Source organism: Oncorhynchus clarkii, chromosome 1 (assembly GCF_045791955.1).
Source record: "Oncorhynchus clarkii lewisi isolate Uvic-CL-2024 chromosome 1, UVic_Ocla_1.0, whole genome shotgun sequence".
Taxonomy (NCBI): Eukaryota; Metazoa; Chordata; class Actinopteri; order Salmoniformes; family Salmonidae; genus Oncorhynchus; species Oncorhynchus clarkii.
The window spans coordinates 16,269,197-16,295,558 of NC_092147.1; the positions used below are offsets into that span (position 1 = coordinate 16,269,197).

At 41.4% G+C, this 26,362-nt stretch overlaps 3 protein-coding genes across 4 annotated transcripts; 2 read left to right on the forward strand and 1 right to left on the reverse strand.

Annotated features, from left to right (window-relative positions):
* Positions 1-1,788: 1,788 nt before the first annotated feature.
* Positions 1,789-12,004, reverse strand: LOC139371007 (trimeric intracellular cation channel type A-like). The gene is made up of 6 exons (XM_071111023.1): positions 11,439-12,004; positions 8,600-8,756; positions 8,183-8,367; positions 7,928-8,015; positions 7,396-7,513; positions 1,789-2,639 (listed from the first exon to the last, which is right to left on the reverse strand). Exons 1-6 carry the CDS (start codon positions 11,560-11,562, stop codon positions 2,427-2,429), a joined length of 885 nt encoding a protein of 294 aa, XP_070967124.1. The 5' UTR covers positions 11,563-12,004; the 3' UTR covers positions 1,789-2,426.
* A 919-nt stretch (positions 12,005-12,923) lies between these two features.
* LOC139371059 (small integral membrane protein 7) lies at positions 12,924-16,242 on the forward strand. Its single transcript, XM_071111147.1, has 5 exons — positions 12,924-12,983; positions 13,357-13,398; positions 14,271-14,326; positions 15,219-15,309; positions 15,671-16,242. Exons 1-5 carry the CDS (start codon positions 12,958-12,960, stop codon positions 15,684-15,686), a joined length of 231 nt encoding a protein of 76 aa, XP_070967248.1. The 5' UTR covers positions 12,924-12,957; the 3' UTR covers positions 15,687-16,242.
* A 643-nt stretch (positions 16,243-16,885) lies between these two features.
* LOC139415319 (mediator of RNA polymerase II transcription subunit 26-like) lies at positions 16,886-25,359 on the forward strand. Of its 2 annotated transcripts, none has more exons than XM_071163374.1 (3): positions 16,886-17,239; positions 22,610-22,687; positions 22,797-25,359. In XM_071163374.1, exons 1-3 carry the CDS (start codon positions 17,168-17,170, stop codon positions 24,450-24,452), a joined length of 1,806 nt encoding a protein of 601 aa, XP_071019475.1. In that variant the 5' UTR covers positions 16,886-17,167; the 3' UTR covers positions 24,453-25,359. The 2 variants fall into 2 exon arrangements, with proteins under 2 accessions (XP_071019475.1, XP_071019483.1); XM_071163382.1 differs by having other exon boundaries at positions 16,892-17,239; positions 22,613-22,687.
* The last annotated feature ends 1,003 nt before the right edge of the window (positions 25,360-26,362 follow it).

Below are 26,362 nucleotides of genomic sequence, written 5' to 3' on the forward strand. Positions count from 1 at the left end.
AAATACAAAAACACCTAGATGACCCACCCTAGTCATTATCACGCCCCAACCAACATAGAGAATAAACAGCTTTCTATGGTCAGGGCGTAACACTCTGTTACAACCAACTGGTCTCTGTTAAATCTAACTGATCTCTGTTAAAACCAACTGGTCTCTGTTACAACCAAATGGTCTTTGTTAATACAACCAGTATACAATCTAACCATGACCAATATACAACCTGACCATCATAATGATGTCATCACATCACGTTTTGCCTGCTAGTAAGCCTAGTCAGTTTAGCAGCTAAGTTATCAGCTTATCAAATAAAGCATTAAGAGAGAAACCAATAAGCAGCACAAACTGAAACTAACCATGTCTTAAGTCTTCAATCCTCTATTAGGTTATAATGAATTTGAATGATTAGTATTTTTTCTGATCAGGTTGTCTACTGGGTACACCTCTTGGACATCACAACTTTTGTCAAAATAAAATGGGGACCCAGATCAACTCCAGTATTTGTTTGAACCATGATTTACAACTGATTGCATGGGAAGCATGGATTTGTGTTATATGTTTTGTTTGCCAGTGATGGAACCAACAGATGTTGGTTGCATTCCAGTGCAGGCACCCCTGAGGCTTTCTGATGCATGCACCTTGACTGGCTTTCATGACATCCAGTACATTTATCCTAGCTCCCTCCTAAACCCTTTACAATAGAGAAGCTTCCTCCTGGTCCCTCGCTGGAAAAACAAATCAAGAAGCCCTGATTTCTGTCTTCACTACTAGCTTGAATGCTTCAATAGTGATCTCAGAAGGGAAACAAAACTACACTACATTTGACTGTGTCTTTGCCTCTCTCTATAAACAGTTATCAGTCAGAGGGTAAAGAAAAAGGGAAGGCATGGGGTTGGCTTCAAGGCATCTCTTTCCAAAGATGTTGATGTTTCTTTGGGATTTTTGGACATGGACTCAAGTTTGGCAGGAAACAAGGTGATGCATGACTTGTTCCCTTAGAAGTCGCCTTTGATGATCCAAGTCCAACTCTGGAAAAACGTTAATACTTTTCTCTTGTTGTGCATTTAAACTTTTAGCCAGGCTGACGAAACTGAGAGTACAATGAATCTTTCAAGGTGTCCTCAGCTCTCTGTGCTGACTTTTGGTTTCACTTGAAAAAGAGCATTGTTTTCTGTATGTGAGATGGGACTGAGGTGCATACAAAAGAAGCTAGAATTTCTATGAAGAGGGAAAATACAGGGAATGCTTGTTCTTGGTCAGTGATCTCTTCTGCTGTTGTGAGGTATGTAAGTGTCAAGGGTCAGGGGTTGTGACCTGTAAAGTTTATCAGTGATGGTTCATTAGCCGTACTACAAAGGACAGGAAGTGAGACAAGTGCAAACAAACACAGACATAGCTTAAGGTTACAACACCATTTTGAGTTCAGTATGACAACCTTTGAAGATACTTTTGTAATGACACTGCTCACTTTTGAATAAGTTACATTTCTTCATGTAAAAGTATATAGAGACATGCAACTTTCTCCTAATACCTGAATTTCTGTTGTGTTTTTTGTGTGGTCACTTGTTTTATTTAATGTGTTGTATATGGGTACAGTGGCAATTTGCCCTTATTGATTTATTTTACGTTTCAATATAAAAACAACATTTTATAAAATAATTCCTTACTATGTTGCACAATTCTGTATGAATGCATAGCTTTCCACCTCATACTTTCTGTTTATATGGTAACCGTTAACAACATATAACAATGTCATTTACTAAACAAATAAATCAGAGTGTCACCACGTAAGAATTTTCACTTGCCTTTATTTATAAAGGACATGCATTTCACTTGTTTACTTTGTAAAAAGCAGCCATGTAATCTTCACATTATATTACTTACTTCATATTCTGTTGTGTTGTCTGATTCATTCTGTTGTCTGATCTAGGGTCAGATTGTGCTTTTGATCCAATTTCTTTACATTACTGAAATAGGTCTGACAGGGTTTAAACCAAAAACCCATTGATAGCTTACGGCAAGAAGTACTTGTAACAAAGGCCATCTTAAAACAATCAAGTAACTTGCAGTTCACTGTTCACCTCGTGCTGTTGCACACAGTTAGAGATATTCACAGATGAAAAATAAATACGGAAATAAATATGTTTATACTGTATGTACTGGCTGGAAGGAAGATTTAAGTGTTTGACTTGACTTCGGTGAGCTATTTACAGAATCCCCATACTGTGTAATATGTCATAGAAAGCACCATTTGCTTCAATAGATTTACTCATTTGCTCATTTGGTAAACATCAAACTGCCCCTTTCCACAGCAAGGAATGGGAGACTCCATCATGTCTAAATAGAAGGCTGGACTATGAGAGGAAATCAGATGCAGTTAATTGATGGGGGACCTTTTTCCCCCCTTCACTGGTGTAGTAGTTTGTGTTCTACTCGGCTTTCTTGGACTTCCTTTTGCGGGTGCCTTCGCCGAGCTCCTCCTTGGTTTTGACTGGTGAGACGGGGGCGACAGGGGCTGGGGCAAGGGTAGCGTGGTGCTCCTCCTCACCACCTCCAAGAGGGGAGCCAAAGAGCAAGTGGCACACCCAAGACTCGATGAGGATGAAGGGAGAGCCGTGAGAGTGGCGGGCGGTCAAGATCACCTAAGAAAATTACAAATCATCAGTGTGAAAATCTTTGCTTAGTTTGCGTAATTTCTTGTTGAGACAACCAAATAACCATAGTTTATGATTACTATCAATTGTGTTTATTTGCTAATACTAATAGTAAATAATAGGATGTCAGAGGTAAGTATACTGAACAAAAATATAAACGCAACATGTAAAGTGTTGGTCTCATGTTTCATGAGCTGAAATAAAAGATACCAGAAATTCTCCATATGCACAAAAAGCTTATTTCTCTCAAAGTTTGTGCACAAATGTGTTTATTTGTTTGTTTGTTCTCATTTGCCAAGATAATACTGACAGGTGTAGCATATCAAGAAGGTGATTAAACAGCATGATCATTACACAGGTGCACCTTGTGCTAGGGACAATAATAGACCACTCTAAAATGTGCAACCAACTGGTCTTTGGTACAACCAACTGGTCTCTGTTACAACCAACTGGTCTCTGGTACAACCAACTGGTCTCTGGTACAACCAACTGGTCTCTGGTACAACCAACTGGTCTCTGGTACAAATGTCACGACTTCCGCTGAAGTCGGCCCCTCTCCTTGTTCGAGCGGTGTTCGGCGGTCGACGGCACTGATCTTCTAGCCATCACTGATCCATTTTTCATTTTCCATTGGTTTTGTCTTGTCTTCCATCACAACTGGTTCCAATCCCATCAATTACATGTTGTGTATTTAACCCTCTGTTTCCCCTCATGTTCTTGTTGGTGATTGTTTGATTGTATGTTTGTGCAAGTTATGTGTTGGTGCGCGACGGGTTTTCTACCCACTTTGATTATTTTATATATTTTGGTTTTTGGAGTTTTGTTAACTTTTATTAAACGACTCCGTTTATACCAAGTTCGTTCTCCTGCGCCTGACTTCCCTGCCATCAACACGCACCAATTACAACAACCAACTGGTCTCTGTTACCCTTCTATGGAGTCAGCAGGAGAATGTACCCCGGCCATGGAGGTGGAAGAGCACTTCCAGGAGCATGCAGTAATACTTTACCATCTTGGTGCCGCCATGGACAGCGTTGTCCAGACAATGGACCGCTGGGAGAGACAGGGAGTTCTTCCAGCGCCTCCACCAGCACAACCGGGGTCTCCCCTGAGCGCCCCTTTCCCGCCTGAACCCAGTGGGATCTGTCTCTCCTTGCCACAGGAGTACGAAGGGAGTGCTGCCAACTGCCAGGGGTTCCTCCTTCAATTAAACCTCTATCTGGCCACGGTCCACCCAGCTCCATCGAACCGTGAGAGGGTGTCCGCCCTCGTTCGTGCCTCACCGGGAAAGCCCTGGAGTGGGCTAACGCCGTGTGGAGATGCGGCGTTGGACCAGTTTGAGGAGTTCACCCTCCATTTCCGGGCAGTCTTTGACCACCCACCTGAGGGTAGAGCAGCGGGTGAGTGCCTCTATCCTCTGAGGCAGGAGGAGCACCCAGGCGCCCAACGAGGAGCGCCCAGGATTTCGCCCTGGAGTTTAGGACCCTGGCTGCTGGCGCGGGATGGAACAACAGGGCCCTGATCGATCATCACCGCTGCAGTCTACGTGAGGCCCTCCGTTGGGAGCCTTAGATAGTTGACCATTAGGGTCAGAGTTGATTAGGGAGGTTACCTTAGCTTGTCCCACTCTTTCTTGGCCGCAGAGGGCTCTCACGGGGTGGTCGCAAGAGCACTCAGGTCGGTGTTTAGGGGTTTCCGTTGGTGCACCTAAGGTGGAGAATCCAGACCAGGTCTCCACCGTGCGCATTCCCCCTGAAAATGCCGATTTGGCTCTCGCCTTCTCTAAAAAGAAGGCGACTCAATTACCACCTCATCGAAGGGGGGATTGTGCGATAGATCTCCTGGTAGACGCTGCACTTCCCAGGAGTCACATGTATCCCCTCTCACAGGTGGAGACGGAGGCTATGGAAACATATGTCACTGAATCCCTGCGTCAGGGGTACATTCGGTCCTCCACTTCACCCGCCTCCTTTATTTTTTGTTAAGAAGGAGGGAGGTCTGCGTCCGTGTATTGACAACAGGGGTTTAAATCAGATCACTGTGAGGTATAGTTACCTACTACCGCTCATAGCCACAGCGATAGAGTCAATGCACGGGGCGTGCTTCTTCACCAAACTAGATCTCAGGAGCGCTTACAACCTGGTGCGTATTTGAGAGGGAGACAAGTGGAAGACGGCTTTCAGCACCACCTCTGGGCACTATGAGTACCTTAACATGCCGTACGGGTTGATGAATGAGCCATCAGTTTCCAATCATTTGTAGACAAGATTTTCAGGGACTTGCACAGGCAGGGTGTAGTGGTGTATATTGATGACATTTTGATATACTCCGCTACACACGCCGAGCATGTGTCCCTATTGCGCAGAGTGCTTGGTCGCTTGTTGTAGCATGACCTGTACATCAAGGCTGAGAAATGCCTGTTCTTCCAACAGTCCGTCTCCTTCCTAGAGTATCGCATTTCCACATCAGGGGTGGAGATGGAGAGTGACCTCATTGCAGCCGTGCGTAATTGGCTGACTCCCACCACGATAAAGGAGGTGCAGCGATTCTTAGGGTTTTCCAACTACTACCGGAGGTTTATCCGGGGTTTTGGTCAGGTAGCGGCTCCCATTACTTCACTGCTGAAGGGGGGTCCGGTGCGGCTCCCATTACTTCACTGCTGAAGGGGGGTCCGGTGCGCTTGCAGTGGACAGCTGAGGCGGACAGGGCTTTCAGTCACCTGAGGGCTCTGTTTACCTCGGCTCCCGTGCTGGCCCATCCGGATCCCTCTTTGGCGTTCATAGTGGAGGTGGACTCATCCGAGGCTGGGATAGGAGCTGTGCTCTCTCAGCGCTCGGGTACGCCACCGAAGCTCCGCCCTTGTGCCTTCTTCTCGAGGAGGCTCAGCCCGGCGGAGCGAAACTATGACGTGGGGGACCGGGAGTTGTTGGCTGTCGTCAAGGCCTTGAAGGCGTGGAGACATTGGCTTGAGGGGGCTAAACACCCTTTTCTCATCTGGACTGACCACTGCAATCTGGAGTACATCCAGGCGACGAGGAGACTGAACCCTTGCCAGGCAAGGTGGGCCATGTTTTTCACCTGTTTTGTGTTTACCCTTTCTTACAGACCAGGCTCTCAGAATGTTAAGGCAGACGCATTGTCCGGGCTGTATGACACAGAGGAGCGGCCCATGGATCCCACTCCCATACTCCCCGCCTCTTGCTTGGAGGCGCCGGTAGTGTGGGATCTGGACGCGGACATGGAGCGGGTCATCACGTGCAGAGCCTGCTCCCCCTCAGTGTCTAGCTGGGCACCTCTACATTCCGTCTGGTGTCCTCGACCGGCTGATCTATTGGGCCCACACGTCACCCTCCTCTGGTCATCCTAGGATCGGCCGGACGGTGCGCTGTCTTAGTGGGAAGTACTGATGGCCCACTTTGGCTAAGGATGTGAGGGTTTATGTTTCCTCCTGCTCGGTGTGTGCCCAGTGTAAGGCTCCTAGGTACCTGCCCAGAGGTAAGCTACAACCCTTACCCGTTCCACAATTGCCGTGGTCGCACCTGTCGGTGGATTTCATAACCGATCTTCCACCTTCACAGGGTAACACCACGATCCTGGTCGTTGTGGATAGTTTTCTAAGTCCTGTCGTCTCCTCCCTTTGCCCGGACTCCCTACGGCCCTACAGACTGCGGAGGCCCTGTTTATTCACGTCTTTCGGCACTACGGGGTGCCTTAGGAAATAGTGTCTGATCGGGGTCTCCAGTTCACGTTGAGGGTCTGGAGGGCGTTCAAGGATGTCTGGGGGTCTCGGTCAGCCTTACCTCAGGTTTTCACCCCGAGAGTAACATATTGGGGCTCCCGAGTGGCGCAGCGGTCTAAGGCACTGCATCTCAGTGTAAGAGGCGTCACTACAGTCCCTGGTTCGAATCCAGGCTGTATCACATCCGGCTGTGATTGGGAGTCCCATAGGGCGGCGCACAATTGGCCCAGCGTCGTCCGGGGTAGGCCGTCATTGTAAGTAAGAACTTGTTCTTAACTGACTTGCCTAGTTAAGTAAAATATATATTTTGCCTCCAATGTTTATTGAAAACATAACTCCGTTTCCACAATGAATACTTGTTGTCTCTTAAATACATTGTTACAGTTGTTGGTTGGTTGGTTAGCTCTGTCAAAACACCTCAAAATAAGACATGGTATCAAGGGGCTGTATCACAACTGGCCGTTATTGGGCATCCAATAGGGCGGCACCCCATTGGCCCGGCGTCGTCTGGGTTTGGCTGGGGTAGGCCGCCACTGTAAATAAGAATTTGTTCTTAACTGACTTGCCTAGTTAAATAAAGGTGAAATAAAAATTCTATACAAAAATCAAGAACAAGATCAAAGGAGTTGAAACGAGCCACTTATGATTCCCCACATAATAGTTTATTGTCATTGTTGCTATCAGTCTGGCTATCCAGAATCACAACAACACAACGTGCTGACTTCTGCCCCATGGAAGCACACACATAATTTTCGTGATGTCGTCAGTTAACCAATCTATGCAAAGGTACAGTGAAACTGTTCTGGCTTGGTGGCCCAAAGACCTATTAAGACACTTTATGTTGGTGTTTCCTTTTCTTGGCAGCTAATGAATCCATGAACTGGAAAATGACAATTATTTTCCAGAAACATTATTGTTATTTCATTTGCACAATTTAAGCATATTTGCCCCAATCCCTGAGTAAAAGTATGATGTTCACTCACTAGTATGGACTTCAGGACCTACCTTGGTAGTAGCCATGAACAGAGTGAAAAGACAGATGAGGGTGCTCTTGGACACGGGAAGTAAGTGTGCCTCCTGAAGTGTAAACAGAATGGCTCCATACAGACTGGCTTTAGTAGGGCTGGAGAGGGAACATTTTAAGAAAATAAAGCAAAGTCACAACTTCTCTTGATTAAAAAAACTATCCATTATTATCCATTGGTCAGCTTTAAGAGGGATAGTTCAGCCCAAATTACAAGTGTTTGATATTTTATAGATACCTAGAGAGTCAGTCAATGCATTTGAATGCCTTCAAATCAAGTTGTTGAAATACCTGATACCTTCAGGAGTAATAGATGGAAATATCAATATCAGGTTATTTGCTGTAATAGAAAAAAAAGTTCTTAAAAAACTAGAGCTGGAATAACCTGAGCCGCCCTGAAACAGCTTAGGTTACTAACAACCAGACATCTAAAATAAATCTCTCATGAGAGGAGGCGGCAACACATATCGGCGGCTGACATAAACCACAGAGCTGTAAGGGAAACCAACTCACAATGACATGTTGAGGATTTCATTGGTGTCGGGGCTCCACACACCACGAAGCAGTTGCTCAAAATTGGAAATGAGAGCTACTCCTGACCCTGAGAGATATAAATAGAAGGTACAAATAATTAGGACAAAGGTCTGTATCTCGCTTCACTGGTCTTATCTTCGTTTTGCCTTCCTCCCTCTGCAAAATGAACACACACAAGGAAAGGCCTACAGGTCGCAGCTGTAGCAATGGGGGGAAGGGCAGTGAGACACCAACCTTTGACGTAGCCGATGATGACCATGATGAGGAAGCCGTTATGGTAGGCATGATGGGCATGGTGCACGCCGGCTGCAATTTTACGAGCACGGACAACCTCCTTTAAGGCTACCAGCACAAGCTTTACAGGCAGGAAAGCCACACATTTGTAGAACAGGTTCAGTGGGCAAAAAAAGATGAGGTACCTGTTGTTACATTTTAGTGAACAAGAAACAAAAGAGTACATATTTAATGTTGAGGTGGTGGTTTGGTTACTTAACAATAACATTTTAAAAATAATTTCAAAATATTTTCTATCGAATTGAATTTGACCTATTTCAACAATCCTAGGCATATACAGACATCGTTTTTGCAGTTTCTCAAGCAAAAACTAAACCAATGATGAAGATTAGAACATTAACAATTTAAAGATCTTACCAAATAATGGAGGCTAGGAGGATGTGGCTGTTGTATTGAAAATAGTCCAGGGGGCAACCTCCGAGCAAAACGTCTGCTAAGATGTAGCTCGCAAAGCAATAGAGCATGGCACAAAGCCAAGAGGCCACAGGGCTCTTGCGAGCGACCTCCACTGACCCTGCAGAAGAATAACAATTTAGATATTTTCTTCACGTGAAGCCAGATTATACATCGGGAACACTCATAGTAACTTTCATAAATAATCCATTATAAATCACTATAAGTGTTTATAAACGCTTCATAAATTATTTGAAATGTAATAAATACTCGTGATTTGTAATGCTGATAATGCTTACAAATGTTTCTAAATGTTAGTAAAGAAGCACACATTTATTCATAGTTTATCAATTGTTCCTTAATGCTTATTCATGACTGTTTTATGGCTTATCCGCACCGCCAAAGCTGACACTCTCTCCTCTGTTCTCCTCCTTCTAGATCTATCCAATGCTTTCGACACTATGAAGCATCAGATCCTCCTCTCCACCCTCTTAGGGCTGGGCGTCTCAGGCTCTCCACACTCTTGGATTGCAGCCTACCTGGCAGGCCGCTCCTACCAGGTGACGTGAGGAGGATCAGTGTCTGCACCACGAACTCTCAATACTAGTGTCCCCCAGGGCTCAGTTTTAGGCCCTCTCCTCTATACACCAAGTCATAGCCTCACATGGCCACTCCTATGATTGCTATGCGGATGACATTCAACTATTTTCTTCTCACACCCAGGTGGCGACACGCATCTCTGTGTGCCTGGCAGATATCTCAGCTTGGATGAAAGGCCCACTGCTGAGCCCAGTTAAAGCTATTCGCTGTCCTGGCACACCAATGGTGGAACCAGCTTCCCCCTGAAGCTAGGACAGAAGAGTCCCTGCCCATCTTCTGAAAACATACCTCTTCAAAGAGTATCTTAAATAATCCACAGCATGTTTTTCTTTTTTTGTCATTTACAGTAGTGAGTACATACATTTTCCTACTTTTTTTGTACTGGTCCCCTGTGGGAATTAAACCCACAACCCTGGCACTGTAAGCACAATGCTCTACCAACTGAGCTACACAGGACACTCGCTGATAGCTACTTAATTGAGGGAAAATGTACTAACTATGACAGAGATATGTGGTTGTCCCACCTAGCTATCTTAAGATGAATGCACTAACTGTAAGTAGCTCTGGATAACGGCGTCTGCTAAATGACAAAAATGTCAATGTAAATCAAAGTTATTATAAAGTGTTACGGTGTGTGTACTATTATCTTTTGGTTGGTTATTCCTTAGCTCTCATCCCCATATCACATGTCTACCAACTCCCAACATTGAGTGACTTACTCAAGGACAAAGTTGCAGAGAAGGTCTCTGATCCTTTAACTCATCCATTACTCACTTATTCATTAACTTTACTCATGAGTGTTACTGGTCATGAGGAAAGAGGAATCAAGTCTTGCACTACAATCACACAAACCAAAAAGTAACTTAAAAAGGCCAAAGATGAAATGAAACATTTATGGATTGTTGCAACATTGTGGAGTAAATCAGGATATGTGAGTCAGAACTGTGAAGATCTAAAAGAACAAATGTGATTCTGGGTGGAGGAGCGATTAGCCTGCTGTTTGACAGAAAACTGATCCCTAGAAATGTGGCCTAAAAATATACATTGCTCTATTTATTTTCCTGCCTCGCAAAGCAACTGGTAGGCTTGACATTAACTTTGACCCTTAACATCCCCAGCCCCCAAACTCATTCATGGGTTTCACCATATAGTGAGAACCAGGGAACCATTTCCAACATGTCTCTCAGAGATTGGTTTACATAGGTCTAGATCTAGGAACTCATTCGTTTTTTTTCAGACCATTACTGGAGATTAACTAACCCATAATTTGGCTAATGTTTGTCCAAAGAGTCAAAGTAGGGAATCAGAGTATTTTTACACAAGTTTTTATAGGCCACTATAATTTACTTAAGACAAAACGGTGTCAATAAGTAAATAATAAAATATTTCAAAGTAATTTATCAACTAACATGTGCAATTCCTCATTCAGTTTACCATTCTGTGTGTGAACAAGGGAGATCCAGAAGGGTGGATTAGTGCTGGGATTTCATTAAACATATTCCTTTCGAGGACAACATAAGTGCTTTTGCCCATATTCTTTGTTTCTAAGAGGTTCAACTGAAAATATTATTGAGTATTGTGGGTTTCACTTCTGACTAATACAATGTCAATGAGGTCTTACAAACATGCACCATTACAACAGGTATATGAACAAGCCTGCTCTAAAGCAGAGGATAATTTATGTAGTGTGTAGCCCACTGAAATTCTATTTAAGGACATTCTATTTATTGCATAGGGGCCAAAGCTTTGGTATGCAACGAGTCTCTATCAGATTTCATACAATAGACCCTGTCTGTTTACAGGGTTAAATATTGGGAAATGTGAGGTATTAAAGAAAACTGGGTTAATCTAACTCCTGATGTGGTTTCTTTATTCTTCCCTCAAGGTATATGGCAAGCTGCTGCTGCAAATGTTATCTATGAGACAAATAATGGGTAAATTAATTTAGCAAAAGTGTATTATGGCTTCCATAGTATGGCTATCAGTTGCCAAAGTATTGCTTGTATAGGTGCATGTATTTATAGGTGTTATACTTTCCAGAGGTTGACAACTCATATTGGTTATAACCTAGTCAATATAGCCATCTATTTCAACGTTGACCTGTGTTATATTCTATAGCCTACATAATTATAAGCTACTCTCAACCTCACAATCATTGTTGAATTTTTGAACGTGCATTTATAGGGATAAAAAAAAAACGTACCTGGTTCATACTTGAGGTAGAGTATGGACACGATGTAATAAGCAAGATCAAAAACTGGAAACATTCCAATTTTTGAGAAAGTTTGGGCAACATCGCCCAAATTGAGGACTCCCAACACGTCCATGATTTAAAATGTATAACCCTAAAGCATGTATTTTATATGATCACTGCGTAACGATAATGTCAGTTGTCCCGCGACCCGCCACTAAGCCCCTCGTCTTCACGAGTAAAAACTGACACTCAAGCCAACCTATTAATATACCTCATCTGCACAGCCTTATAATTTGTTCTCGGCCGGTCGTTTTTTCTAAGCCAACAGGTTTTATATAACTCCATTTAAAGGACTTCCCAAACTCGTCGCTGCTGTTGAAAAATTACAGATAGGCTTTTCTTTTCGAATCCCGATTTTTTTAATCAGATATGCATCGCTATAAATTATTGAATCAAATCTTTGAAGGTCAGCTGGCCTAAGAAAGATATTGACGATGTACTGTAGTGCTCTGCAAATAACACAAAGACAAAGAGAGAGACAAGTGAAAGGACAGACGATGCGCATGACACTATGCGGTTTATTTTACTATTACACGTTTTTATATAGGCCTAAATCGTGGGTAGCCTAATTTAATTGCCATTGGACCCTGATGTGAAAAATCGGTACTGAATCGTATGGATATGCTTATAGAAACTATGACATATTAATATGTGTCTTTCTTTAGAAATACAATTCCACTGACTGGATCTGGTGGCCAACAATAAAGCCATTTGCAATACACAGGCTAAATTATACAACGGGTGGGTCTAATTCTGAATGCTGATTGGTTAAAACCGCATTCCAGCCGGTGACTATTTCACAAGTTACCGCTGGGCTAAATCTATGACGTCAAAATGTTGATTCACTCTGTTCCATCTCACTACGCAATCCACTGTCTCGTCAACCCTGGAAATGTATAAACTTGATCTCCACTATAAAAAGCATCTAGATATTATCTCCCATTTCTTTTTGCAATACATACGCTAAAATTGAATATAATAAATGTATTATATTCATGGAACCTCGGTATTTTAACTGGCCTAATGATGAGAAACGTAGGGTCTATTTAACTGAAAACCTAAAACGTAATTTAATTCCTCGAAGACTCCTCAAGTTTATTGGATGAGGGTGGTGCTTGATTGTTTCCATTCATTCCCCTCTACGGTCACATGTGTCAAACTCATTCTACGAAGGGCCGAGTGTCTGCGGGTATTCGCTCCTCCCTTGTACTTGATTGACGAATTAAGGTCTCTAATTAGCAAAGAACTCCCCTCACCTAGTCTAGGTCTTAAATGAAAGAAGAAAAAAAACCTAGGCCCTCCATGGAATGAGTTTGACACCCCTGCCCAACGTGATTGATCATATTTCTAATGTGGCTTTCTCTTCAAAACGTTTTCTCTACTGAACATAACCCAGAATTTCCCTTCAGCCTTTTGACACTATTTTGATGACGTTTACGGAAGTTATAGCGCCTCTGATGTGGACAAAATGATCGGGGATCTCTTGATATTCGGGTAATGTTCTCCTTTTTAAAATTGTGTTATTGAAACAAATCAACGACTTAATGAAAAGATGAATGCTATTTAAAAAAAATAGGTAATGTGATATTAAGCAATAGTGGTATTTTGTTTCAACCAGCCAGTGTGTAGTTTGATTGTTGTTCTTAGCAAGCTAACGCTTAGCAGGCGTAAAAGAAAGCTAACTACTACCAGCTACGCCTGTGTGGCTGAGCAAGCCTAGTTAGTTATTTTCTTTGCCAGCTCACTAATGTTAGCTAGCTACAGTAGCCCAGTTTAGACTTGCTTCGTGACAAAGTTGGAGGTCTGTGCCATGGCATGTGCTTCATTAGAAGTGATCATTTCTAGTTGTCTGTGTCCTCCTTTTTAGGACCTTACTCATGAATGCTGGTGCTGTGTTAAACTTCAAACTGTGAGTATGATACAATTTGAGTCTTACCCTGAAGACGTTGTGCATGTGTAACCGGTACTGTAGCTCTGCGCTGTGTGTGATTGATTGAGACTAAAGACGTTGACTTCAGAGATCAGTTTGTTTTATTGTATCAGAGTTCTCTATCCTGCATCCAAAATAAAATACAAAACATTTGTAGAGCATAAATAGGTCCTGCCAATCGTCGCCTCTCTCGCTCTCCTACTGCATCAAAATTATTTGAAAATAGAAAAGTGAGTACAGCCTCTCCTTGTACATTGTGTTGATACATTACATTTTACATATGTGGTTTTATCTAACTGCATCCAAAAGAAGACAAAACATTTGTAGAGCACATACGTTCTGCCAATCGTCGCCTCTCTGTACAACAGACGGACAATACAAAGGACTGGGATTAGTCGAGGACCTTGCCATCGTTCACACATACAATACCTTAGCTAGCTAGTAACCACATGTTACATTCAGAATGTTAATATCATCCTAAAAAGTACAATTACATCTTGACAATACCATCCACTTATGAGTAAACTATACATCATTATTCATGAACAAAACACTGACTTTATGCTTAATCTAACTTTTTTTCTGAAGATGACAGAAAAAGAATACCTACCTCTCCTAGTGCATCAGTTATTTGAGCACGAGCACACAGGGCAAAATATAAGTATGCGCTCTCCTAATTCCCCAGGATGCAGGAATGCGTAATAACAAATCAACATGCTATATTAATATATGAACCTGGTGAAATTCAAAGTATTATAACAACTGATACACTGGTAACAGACAATATTGCTCAACCATGTATTTTTACTAGCTCATCAATACAAGACAAACAACACTGTCCTCTATTACAGAAAGAGAAAGGAGACGCATGGAGGATTTGAAGATGAACCTCGTGGACCAACTACAGGTGTGTAATACATGACAGTGTATTAAAAACCTCACCCGTGAGAACTTCACAGGGTAACTATCCATGAAAAAGTACGGACACTTAAGTGGTCTGCATTGAGAGAGATAACATTAGGCTGCAGGCAGCTATGGCTGATGTTTCTGCATTGTTTGTATACCTTCCCCTCTGCCTTTGAGTCAGACTGAAGCATGATTGGTACGCTGCATTGCATGATGGACAGTAGCCCAATATTGGACTAAAGGAGCCTAACCTTAATCCTTATAGTTCTAGGAGTTTACATGTTCTCTTTTGAGGCGAATTGTCTCTGGCAACCAAAACATCCACATACTCCATCTAAATGTGAATTGATTCTCATTTGCTGTACGGTTCTAGAAACATAAAACGCTCTACTTTCATATCACATCAAATTAATTTCACAAACGCAAAATATACTTGCTGTACACTGTTTTAACAGTTGCATCCAACAGTATTTTTCAGTGACAACATGTTTGTGGTGTCAGTCTTCCGTTTACACACAGGTGTTCGGCGACGCAGATAGCTAATTAGCACAGGTAGTCGACTCTCTTCCGTCTGTTTTCCTTAAACAAGCGATGTAAAATGGGAATATGGCCATGTGGGAACTCTAACCCTTTTAAAGGTGTGTGTAATAATTTACCTTTTTGGGGAAAATTATTTCTTGCGGATATGAAAGGTAAGTTCCTTTCCAAAACCGTACTGCAAGCGATGTGTGTTTAACGTTTAGAGCAAGCGTCGGGACTCTTAACAAAACTCCCCCAGCCAGAAGATACTATCGTCAATAGGCAATAACGGTAGTTAGCATCTATAAACAGGCTAGATGGACCAATAAAACACAACGAAGGGCTGAAATTATGTCATGGCGTATTTGTTTTAGGTGACAACATCAGGGAGTTCCTCCTGAGTCTACGTTACTTCCGGATCTTCATTGCCTTATGGAACATCTTCATGATGTTTTGCATGATTCTGTAAGTATCTGCCATCTTAGAGGCTAATCTACTTAAGCAATAAGGCCCGAGGGGGTGTGGTGTATATGGCCAATATACCACGGCTAAGTGTTCTTCCGCACAATTGGCCATATGCCACAATCCCCTGAGGTGCCTTATTGCTATTATAAACTGGTTACCAACGTAATTACAAGAGTAAAAATGTTTTGTCATACCTGTGGTATATGGTCTGATATACCACAGCTTTCAGCCAATCTGCATTCAGGGCTCAAACCACTCAGTTTATAATAGTAATGTTCACACTGAGGTGCTTCTGTGCTTCAAAAGGTATACTCCTTATTGACTATAATGTATTTATTGCCCATATCTATTACACTTACAGATTGTTTGGATCATGATCAACTTCGTTGTTGGATTGGGGACCCCTGCTGAAAAATTAAACAAATATTCAATCTTTTTCGAGTTGATACTTTGATGGGTTGCTCTTGTGTCAGATCCTGTGACCATTCTGTGCATTTACCTTGTATTTATATATCTCAATGTCTTGCCTGTAATTTTCAGTAAGCAGATTATTCTGCACAATAACACTTACTACTACATGTATAAGTTAGTTAAAACACATTTGTACATGTTATATTTGGACCTCCATGTTTATTCAACTGTAAATATACGAAACATTGGACTCTTGGCTGTTCTCTTCATAATTTTCTGTTCCTTTCAGGCTTTTACTATCTTATTTGGGTTGCTGACCTGTTATTTATAGTCCTAATTTTCTTCTAAAACTTGTGAATACAATGAGAAAATATGTAAATCCCCAACCATTTTAGACATGTTTGATGTGTTTCTTACATAGGCCTTCTGATGTTACCAGCAGTCAGACTTCAATTCATCGTTGTGTACTTTTGTCACATCTATAACCTAGTTCTGTATAATAAACCTTTACTCTGAAATGCACCTGGTGTTTTCAGCATACCTTTTTTCCTTTTCTATTCCGGTATTTGAGTAGTGTTTCAGTGATTCTCGACCTTAGTTGGTTGCTGTACTTAATCGTGTATTTAACACTCACTCACCTGTGTAAGCATGTAAAACATTTGTGTATTAAGTCTTCATTCAATTAAATGAGCATAGGCCTATATAGGCTACAGTTTCGACATTTATCAGAATGTATTTTTTGGGCTCTACTGTTCATGCTAAATGTATTGAATTGAGACTACATAATGTTTAGTCTAAGACTAGATGCCCTCCCATGGCTACGCCCCTGCCCAGTCATGTGGAATGCATAGATTGGGGCCTAATGCATTTATTTCAATTGACTGATTTCCATATGATCTGTAATTCCGTAAAATCGTCAATTGTTTACGTTACTGTTCAGTATACATACAGAATAATAAGAACTGCTCTGAGACAACGTTGTCCAGCTAGTGTTTGGTTACACATCCATACTGCAATATGATAACCCAGTAATGAAACTGAAGGTATACAAAAAATATCTCCTTATGTTGATACATTTCCATTCAGTCGATGGCAGTGTACGTGGTGACATCTGACGTCTCTGTGTTACAACATTTCCCACCATGCACCAGGAGAGCGTTTTTTCAACAGCAGAGAAACCGATGTTGAAAGACCACTGCCACAGCGGTGGCTACTGCCGAAGAGGCAGTTGGACACATGAGTATTCGGAAGATCCTCTCTCTGGAGACAGTTATTCATTGCAAAATACATGAATACACCTGGACAAAAAAATAAAGCCCCATAGAATATGGGGCTTTATTTACTAACACATCTCCCAAAAGGCCTGTGAGTGTCTAAGTCACCCACCCGTCTTTTCGGAGGATTCCTCGCCCTCGTCTACTGTACTGATCCGCACCACTGCCAGGCAATGACTTCGGCTACGGCAACTCCGCAGGAGATGAGAGACCGGCTGATGCAGGCCATCGATGGCCAAAGCAATGTGAGTTAACTAGTTAACTTTTCCACACATTTTAAGTGTCTGTGCCCACAATTGCAATGGTCCCCTATTGTGATTGTCTTATGACTAACGTCGACAGCGTACATTAGCTAACTACAGTAACGTTAGCTGTAAGCCTGGTAGCTAGGTAGATCTAAGAGTTTGTTGTTAAGCTAAGTAAATACTAGATACTAAGCTAGTTAATTAGCTGTGTAGTAACTAGCTAAACACACTGGACTCTGGACTGACCCCCAGCATGTTGATAGCTTCGTATAAACAATACCGCGGTGTTGCTGGTAATGAACCATTCATGTACACTCGCGAGATCAGGAGCCTTGTGAGGCTAGTATGTTGACATATTCGGTTCTCAACCGATAGTATAAATCAATCATTATTCTCAACCGTTATTATACCTCAGCGTTTTCAACCTGTCTCAGTTATTCTAATAAGATAACTATCTGCTTACCTGTCATTTAGCACAGCTAGCTAGTTAGTTTTGATTTCGAAACTTAATGTTAGCTAACTAACAAGCAAGCTAACTACACTGAACAAAAATATGAACGCAACATGTAAATTGTTGGTCCCATGTTTCATGAGCTGAAACAAAAGATCACAGAAATGCTCAATACCCACAAAACGCGTATTTCTCTCAAATTTGTTAGTGAACATTTCTTCTTTGCCAAGATAATCCATCCACCTGACAGGTGTGGCATAGGGTTTAATGAATTTATTTAAATTTACAGATTTCCTCATATGAACTGTAACTCAGTAAAATCAATTAAATTGTTGCATGTTGTGTTTTTATTTTTGTTCAGTATATTTAAAGATGCAAACAGTACCGTTGCCTATGACTATTGTAGCTAACCAGAGATAAAAACTGCGACTTTACTGGAGTTTAGTCCGCCACCCCTTTACTGATTTTAAGTTAGGACCAAGTAGACTGGCGAGTGTGGACATTCAGCTAACTGCTTACTAGGCACTGTAGCTAGCTAACTAAATGGAAGAATGACCTGACCATTCTTAACCTAGCACCAACGTCAGCAATGTATTTGGTAATTAGCTACCTATAGCATTCACACATACAGTCAGTGATTAGGCCTATTACCCAGTAAAGATAATTTGACAGACAAGAATGTTTTAAATTGAAAGCGCACTAAACATATTCAGCACAGCCAGACTTGGATCAGTTTGTAGTGTAGACTTAGTATGGGTGCCATCAGTCAAAGGCCCAACTACTTATGCTATTTGATATTAACAAAGTGTTTCCTTGAAAGAAATGTCTGAGGTAACCAAATGTGGTGTTGAAGTGACAACACATTGCAAGGATGCTTGCCAAGTCTGATGGTCAAGGCTTATGGGCCTACCTATCATAGGCATTAGTGCTGAGCAATTTAGTGATTTTTGAAGTCTGTTTGATTAAGTTTTAAGTCCTAAATTTCAGTTAACAATTTTTTTTACATGCATTATGAAATGATGACCGTAAAATGATAAGAGCTTTTTAATGTAAATTCCAAAGCCAAAAATAGTTAACATTCAATTGCCAAAAAATTAAAATATTCCATTGTCTCTCAGGTCTACATAGACAAATAGGAAATTACTATGAAATATTGAAACATGTCAGTTGTGTATATTTCGTTTTTATTTAATTTGATTATTTTTCATTCCTTAATAATTAAAGTAATCTCATCTCTGCTCAGGCAGAAGCAGACAGCCAGACAACCATCTAACATTACTCTGTTCTCCCCATACTGTACTGTCTTTAGTCATCCTATTTAGCTAGGCTAGCCTGCCTAAGTACTGTATGCTGCAGAGCTGTCAGATGATCATTTTACTAGTTTAAAAAAAACCATAAAGCATACTTTCAACAGGGGTGTAAATGAATACTTAAGTAGATTTTTGGGGTATCTGTACTTTACTATTTATTTTTATTTTTGATGACTTTTATTTCACTACATTCCTAAAGAAAATGATGTACTTTTTACTCCATACATTTTTCCAGACACCCAAAAATACTCGTTACATTTTGAATGCTTAGCAGGACAGTAAAATGGTCAATTCACAAACTTATAAAGAAGACGTCTCTACTGGCTCTGGTCTGGCGGACTCACTAAACACAAATTCTTAATATGTAAATGATGCTGGAGTGTGGCCCTGGCTAACCGTAAATTTAAAAACTCATTGTGCTGTCTGGTTTGCTTAATATAAGAAATTTGCAATGATTTATACTTTTACTTTTGATACTCAAGTATACTTCAAACCAAATACTTTTACTCAAGTAGTATTTTACTGGGTGAATCACTTTTACTTGTCATTTTCTATTAAAGTACTTTTACTTTTACTCAAGTATGATAATTGGGTACTTTTTCCACCACTGACTTTCACAAACTGTCTCTATTCGTCTCTCTCGTAGTAGTGTTGTGTACATTCCGCTCTCATGCGGCGGTGTTTGCGGTCTGTGTGTATCTTACACTTTTACGCCTGCTACGTTAGGGAGCTACTTTGATCCGGAAAATAACAGCCGCAATGGATTATGACCATTGTAGTTAATTACCACATTTATGCTCTGAACTAGGTTGAATATTTGCTTCAGGAAAACTACAACTCTCAGCCCAGCGTCCCATATCTTAACTTAATTTCTCTCATGAATGAGAATGGGGTCATGGCTAGAAGGGATCCAGCTTTAATAAAATTAACATCAGATTTGACATTTCGCAGCAGGTTAGGAAAATTAGGTTAAGGTTGGGAAAAGGCTTAGGGTTAGCTAAAATTTCAACGTTTGACATTACTTTGACCAGTGGTGGAAAAAGTACCCAAATCAAATTTTATTGGTCACATACACATGGTAAGCAGATGTTAATGCGAGTTTAGCTAAATGCTTGTCCCAATTGTCATACTTGAGTAAAGGTACCTTAATACCTTAATAGAAAATGACTCAAGTAAAAGTGAAAGTCACCCAGTAAAATAGTGTTTTGTTTGAAATATGCTTAAGTATCAAAAGTAAATGTAATTATTAAAATATACTTAAGTATGAAAAGTGAAGTAAAAGTGTAAATAATTTCAAATTCCTTATATTAAGCAAACCAGCGGGCACCATTTTCTTGTTTTTTAAATTTACAGATAGCCAGGGGCACAATGCAACACTAAGACATCATTTACAAAGCATTTGTGTATAGTGAGTCCGCAACATCAGGGGCAGTAGATGACCAAGGATGTTCTCTTGGTAAGTGTGTGAATTGGACCATTTTCCTGTCCTGTTAAGCACTCAAAATGTAAGGAGTACTTTTAGCTGTCAGAGAAAATGTATGGAGTAAAAAGTACATACTTTTGCTTCACTACATTCTTAAAGAAAATAAAGTTGTCAAAAATAAAAATTTTAAGTACAGATATCATAACAAAATTACTTAAGTAGTACTTGAAAGTATTTTTACTTAAGTACTTTACACCACTGACTTTGATTAAAGCTGGAATCTTTCTAGCCATGTCTGAGAAATGGTGTGATAGGCCCCTCCCAAATTGATTTGTTTAATAACTGAAAACCCCCCTGAAATGTCATTTATTCACTCCGCACTAATAGGCATACACTGCTGAAAATAACCTTTCTCTGCCAAGGCTTACAGCATAATATTAATTGAGCCAATTCAGAGCTGAGATTTGATTTGGGTTGTTATATATATTGTGTGTGTAAACAGTTTTAGTTGAACATATCTTGCACAAAACCCCCTTATTGTTGAGTCAAGTTTTTTGAATATGAATCAATCTAGCCAGTCAGATTTAGTGGATTGGTTAGGTTTAGCCTAATGCTCCTTACTGGTATGACTAGAATGGCTAACATTTGCATGTGTATTCTCAGTTTTGTAATCGCAAACTTGAAACTGCTATCGGTTTACATCCCCGGTACAGGTGCACATCTGAAAGTCCATTCAAATTTAGCCATATGCTTTTGTCCTCCACATTTTACAGGGGAAATCGCTGTGGGGTGCTAATCTGAATAACAGCCATTTGTATTTGATGATCAACAACACTAAATTCATCATCAGTGAGATTTCTGTTAAACAGAGATGGCTACACCATGGAAATCTTGATAGACTACTAGCTGCTGACAGACTACTATTTGCATTGTACAAGTGGTTGAAGCTGTGTAGGCTAATGTTTGGGGGGGTGACATTTTATGCGAGGCTAGTAGGCCTTAACATCAGTATCTAACTACTCCTGTATATTGTTTTTTGAGATGAAAAACATTAAAACTAAACAAAATGTCAGACGGAGGGGAGCTACCAAGAAGCTAGCCAGAGAGAGACTCATGATATGAATAACTTAGTTAAAGATATTGTAGTCCTGCTGCTGCCTGCAGACATGACTTGTTGGCGAACATGTTATTTGTTTTCATATGGTCTCTGCCCACAGGTCAGTAGCTGACTGTCAACCTTTATACATCCATTGATCTGGGGAATGATCCGTTAGGCCTCATCAATTTAAAAAAATAATAATAATTAAGGAACTCCGTCTGGCTTGCAACTTACTCTAGAAAGTTGTAATAGTAGAATGCACGAGGTGCCATTTCGAAATGAGGTAGTGCATCATCAGTTTTCCTCTTGTCATTTTAGTCGAGTACCCCGAACAGTACATGTTTTTATTGTAAGCCTGGACAAGCACACCTGATTTAACTTGACAACTAATCATCAAACCCTTAATGAGTTGAATGAGGTGTGTTTGTCAAGGGCGACAACGAAACTGTACTTTTGTGGGTACTCGTGGACCAGGGTTGGGAAACACTGCCTTAGATGGCTATTTATAACTCATCAGAAATGTCCAGATCAACTAGCCCATGTCAGGTAACGTTTTTTAACTAGGTGTTTTATCCCAAAGAATTTGTAGTAATGTTCAAGTCACTCAAATATCACATGAATACACATTACACTTGGCAATATGTATAGAATTCCAAGAACATGAGCTTTAAAACTGCTAAATGTTCTCTGCACCCCATGACAATGTGTAGAATTGCAGGAAATAAGCTTTAAACCTGCAACATTTTCTCTCCGCCAACAAGAGGGGTGTGAACAGTTCTTGTGCCCATAGAAATAGAAGTGGTGTGCACGTGCAGGGGGATGCGGGATGTTCCCCAATGGTGGAAGGGGGGACTTGAGTGAAAAAGTTTGTAAACACCTGATCTAAGCCACCGACTCTATGGATGTCAGTGTGTGGTTTTGAATCCAATGATTCAATGATTTGTTATATACACTCAAAGCTCTTTATTTACAAATATCCAAATGCCTCATCTGTCTTTGTAAATAGTAATTGAGGGTTTTCCTATGGACATTTTCTGTCTTTCTTTATTATGAATAGTTTTAACATGATTTGATGTTTACTTTCCAGCAGATCTGCAACATGGTGGCTGTAATGGAAGTAATTTCCTATTTGGAGAAATATCCCATCACCAAGGAAGCACTTGAGGTAGGATACACTAGGGGTAAATATCCATAATAATATTATGTCAGCTCTTGGATATAGATGTTGTGAAGATGGGGTTTGTACTAAAGAAAACGTCCTGTTCTTTCTCAAGGAAACCCGCCTTGGCAAGCTGATCAACGACGTAAGGAAAAAGACGAAGGATGAGGATCTCGCCAAGCGTGCAAAGAAACTCCTGCGCACATGGCAGAAGCTAATTGAGCCTGGGCAGAGTGAGGCACTATCCAAGGGGCATATGGGTCCGCCAGGCGCTGCCAACGGTGGTATGCATCTCTGCCGGATGGACGTCTCCCCTCCAGCTGCTATCCCGCCTTCAGGTAAAATGGTTCCGGAGCTCAAGAGTAGAAATGACTTCAACAACCGTTACTCCCCCAAAGCGGAAAATTCAGGCAACCGAAAACGGAAGGGGGAACAGAGGGACAGGCAGCACATACCAATGAAAATGTCCAAAATAACCGCCTATGAAAGAACACACAACTCACGACTGCCAACAAATGGAATTGGAGCCAGTCCTGAGGCTTTTACGGACACATGTGGTCCACATCTTAAATCAGACAAGGATGGTGCTGAGCATCTTGACATCGACAGGCTCAACAATATCCCTGTCAATGCTGTCAAACCTCACCCTAGCTCACCGGGAATACCCAAACCTCCGAGCACTTCCACATTGCTCAAAACAGCTGTTTTGCAACAGCATGGCAAAATGGACCTGGCTGTCTCAGGAGGGGGGCTGCATCAGCCCAAACACCCTCGAAGCAACTCATATAGTCCCAGAAGTACAAAACAGGATGCGGTAGTTAAACTGTCTATGACCAAATCAACGACTCTACTGAGCCCTGCTCGGAGCCCCAGGGTCATGGACAGCTCTGGACTGGGGCCCTCTCCTTTGCGTTCTCCACACCTTTTAACTCCATGTATGCAGGGTTCCCTCACTGTTGGGCCTCTGCCTACAGAGTCTGTCCTTCATTGGGACGGACCGGCAGACGTGGACCAACGCCTTCAACAAAGCACCAGGAGACCTGACTCTCTGCACTCCAAAGCCTCGTCCCATAGCGAGGTGAAGGCAGAGAGTGATGGTTCTGTCACTAGCACAGAGAGAAAGAGGAGAAAGAAATACAGGTCCAGAGACTATACAGTGAACTTGAGTGGGCAGCCCACGGAAGAGACCACAATGCCATGTAGGTTAAAAGACCGTAGACTTACGTTTGACCCTGTAACAGGGCAGATCAAACCCTCAACCCTCAAAGAGTCTTACCCGGAACGGGAGGCTACAGTGACTCCGGTCACACCAGAACTTCCTCGGACAGAACTGCTCAAGCAGAACCATTGTGCACAGAATAGCCCTGTTACTCCCAGTCCGTTTCAACAGACCAACTGGAAAGAGCTGTCAAGGAATGAAATCATCCAGTCCTACCTTAACCGTCAAAGCAACGTGCTCACATTGTCTGGAGCTCAAACCTCGGGGGCACACTTTTTCATGTCTGAGTACTTGAAACAAGAGGGACATCATATCAAAGAGGGCAGAAAAAAACACATGCTGGTACCAAATATCCCTGATACGGACTTACCAGGGTTGAGCCGAGCGGTCACAAACGAGGATCTCAACAGAATACACAAGGAGCACTGGCCTGGGGTGAATGGTTGCTATGACACCAAGGACAACTGGTATGAATGGACAGATTGCATTTCCTTAGACTCACATGGGGATGATGGCAAGCTGAATATCCTGCCATATGTCTGCCTAGACTGAGTTTAATGAGCTGTGGCTTCAAGAGGGAAAAATGGCACCTTCCTTGGCTGAGTGCAAAAAGGCAATTATCAATGGAAGAACCTGCTCACTCCTTTGCAGAGGTGGTGTAAGAGAGGCCTTGCTAATTGTGCTGCTCCCATAAAAAGCAAACGTTGATCAGTGTTCGATGGGAGAGAGCTCAGCTGTAGCATCACTGAAGTTCTTTGAGTGGAATGGGTCCATACATTGTCTGCCAAATGCTAAGAGTTTAAGGTGCCCAGTAACTTCAAGTATGGAACCTGTTTGGCATGTACATGCTGGCAAAGAGAATGAAACGTGTGGTTATATCATGTATGCATTTATTTATCTCTTATTTTCTTTAATTTTGTTAGTTACATAAAATAAAATTATACACTTCACTTATTCAATCAGTTCTGCTTGTCAGATAAGGTAAAACTGTGTTCTGCATATTTTCTCACAAAAATTGTTTGCAGTAGCAACATTCCATACCACCATACAACTAGAACGGTTCTTGCACCAACACTAACATCTTAATATACAGGGAAACTATCTGCAAAATGACACATTATGGAAATGTGCGAGTTAATAGCATTTTCTTTAGCTTTTCCAATTTTTTCCTGTTTCTAGGTAGTAAAATATGAATTCTAATGGCAAAGCAGATGATGCTACAACATGCAACTATGAGGAAAAACAGAAAAATAAAATGTTTATGCTGGAAATATACTTGTTCCCATTCCTTTATATTGTTTTCCTTATGGAAAACAATGTTTCCTCAAACGGAGCCTTAGTGAATGTACAGAAATTTGCCTTTTTGTGTTCAGGAATGCAGAGGAGAACATATTTGCTACTTAGTCCTTTTTAAATGGACACGTTGATACAGTATGTGTTAATAAAAAATAAAAAAGCATATCGTGAGTGTCTTTCTCCCTTTCATGTGGAAAGCCGTTTGGGTCTTTGCGTGTCAAATAAGCTTGTTGACCAATCAGGACCTGAATATGACTGCACGTCACATACTTTAACGCGTTCCTAATTTTTTTACGTAGTGGTTACACTCACACTTTCATTTGTCACAACTATTTATAGATACGTATGCTATGTTGCCGGTAATGTTGTCTCGCGCACCTACAGTGCTGGTCATTAAAAAAAAAGCTAGCCAGCTCATGGATGCAAACAATGTTCATCCCCAAAAACATAGCAAAACAACAACTGTTTCAGTAGCTATAGCGAGGTGTCATATAAAATAACCCTAATTTATAAAACCGTTATTTGATTAATGGTCGTCGGACACATCTATGTGAAGTTAGCCACAATAGTGGACTTTGCGGTTAGCCTTCAAAATAAAAGTATATAATTGACTGTGATGCAAATTAATACAAATAGTAGAATTATGCCATAATTGAATAGATCAGGCTAAACGAGGTTGGAATGTGTAAGGATTTAGGATTAATGCATTTTAAACCCGCTACCATATTACTTAAGATTGAATTGTTTGAACAACAGCTGCTTTGTGTGTGTGTGTGTGTGTGTGTGTGACAAGAACTGAGTAACATGGTGTGACTTGCATGTTGCAAAGCGGTGTACTGTTTGCTACATTTGCCTTGCCTGTCTGTGTGTGACAATATTGAGCACATGGTGTGACTTGCTGCATGTTACAAAGTTGTGGTAATCAGGTATAGGGAGGGGTGGTCATCACAAGGTTTAACTGAGATGGAAAAATACTGAACAACACAATAGCAGGAACTGAGCAACTGTTACAACTAGGGTGTGATACCAGAACAGTGAGAATCTATACATCGACAGAGGGTGAACTCCAAGAAGCGCCAAGAGGCTAGGACTAGTCTGAGAGCCTGCGATAGGCTGATCAAGTCTAAACCACGCTCAGCCTCTACTAGTATAAGAACAGCTGTTTA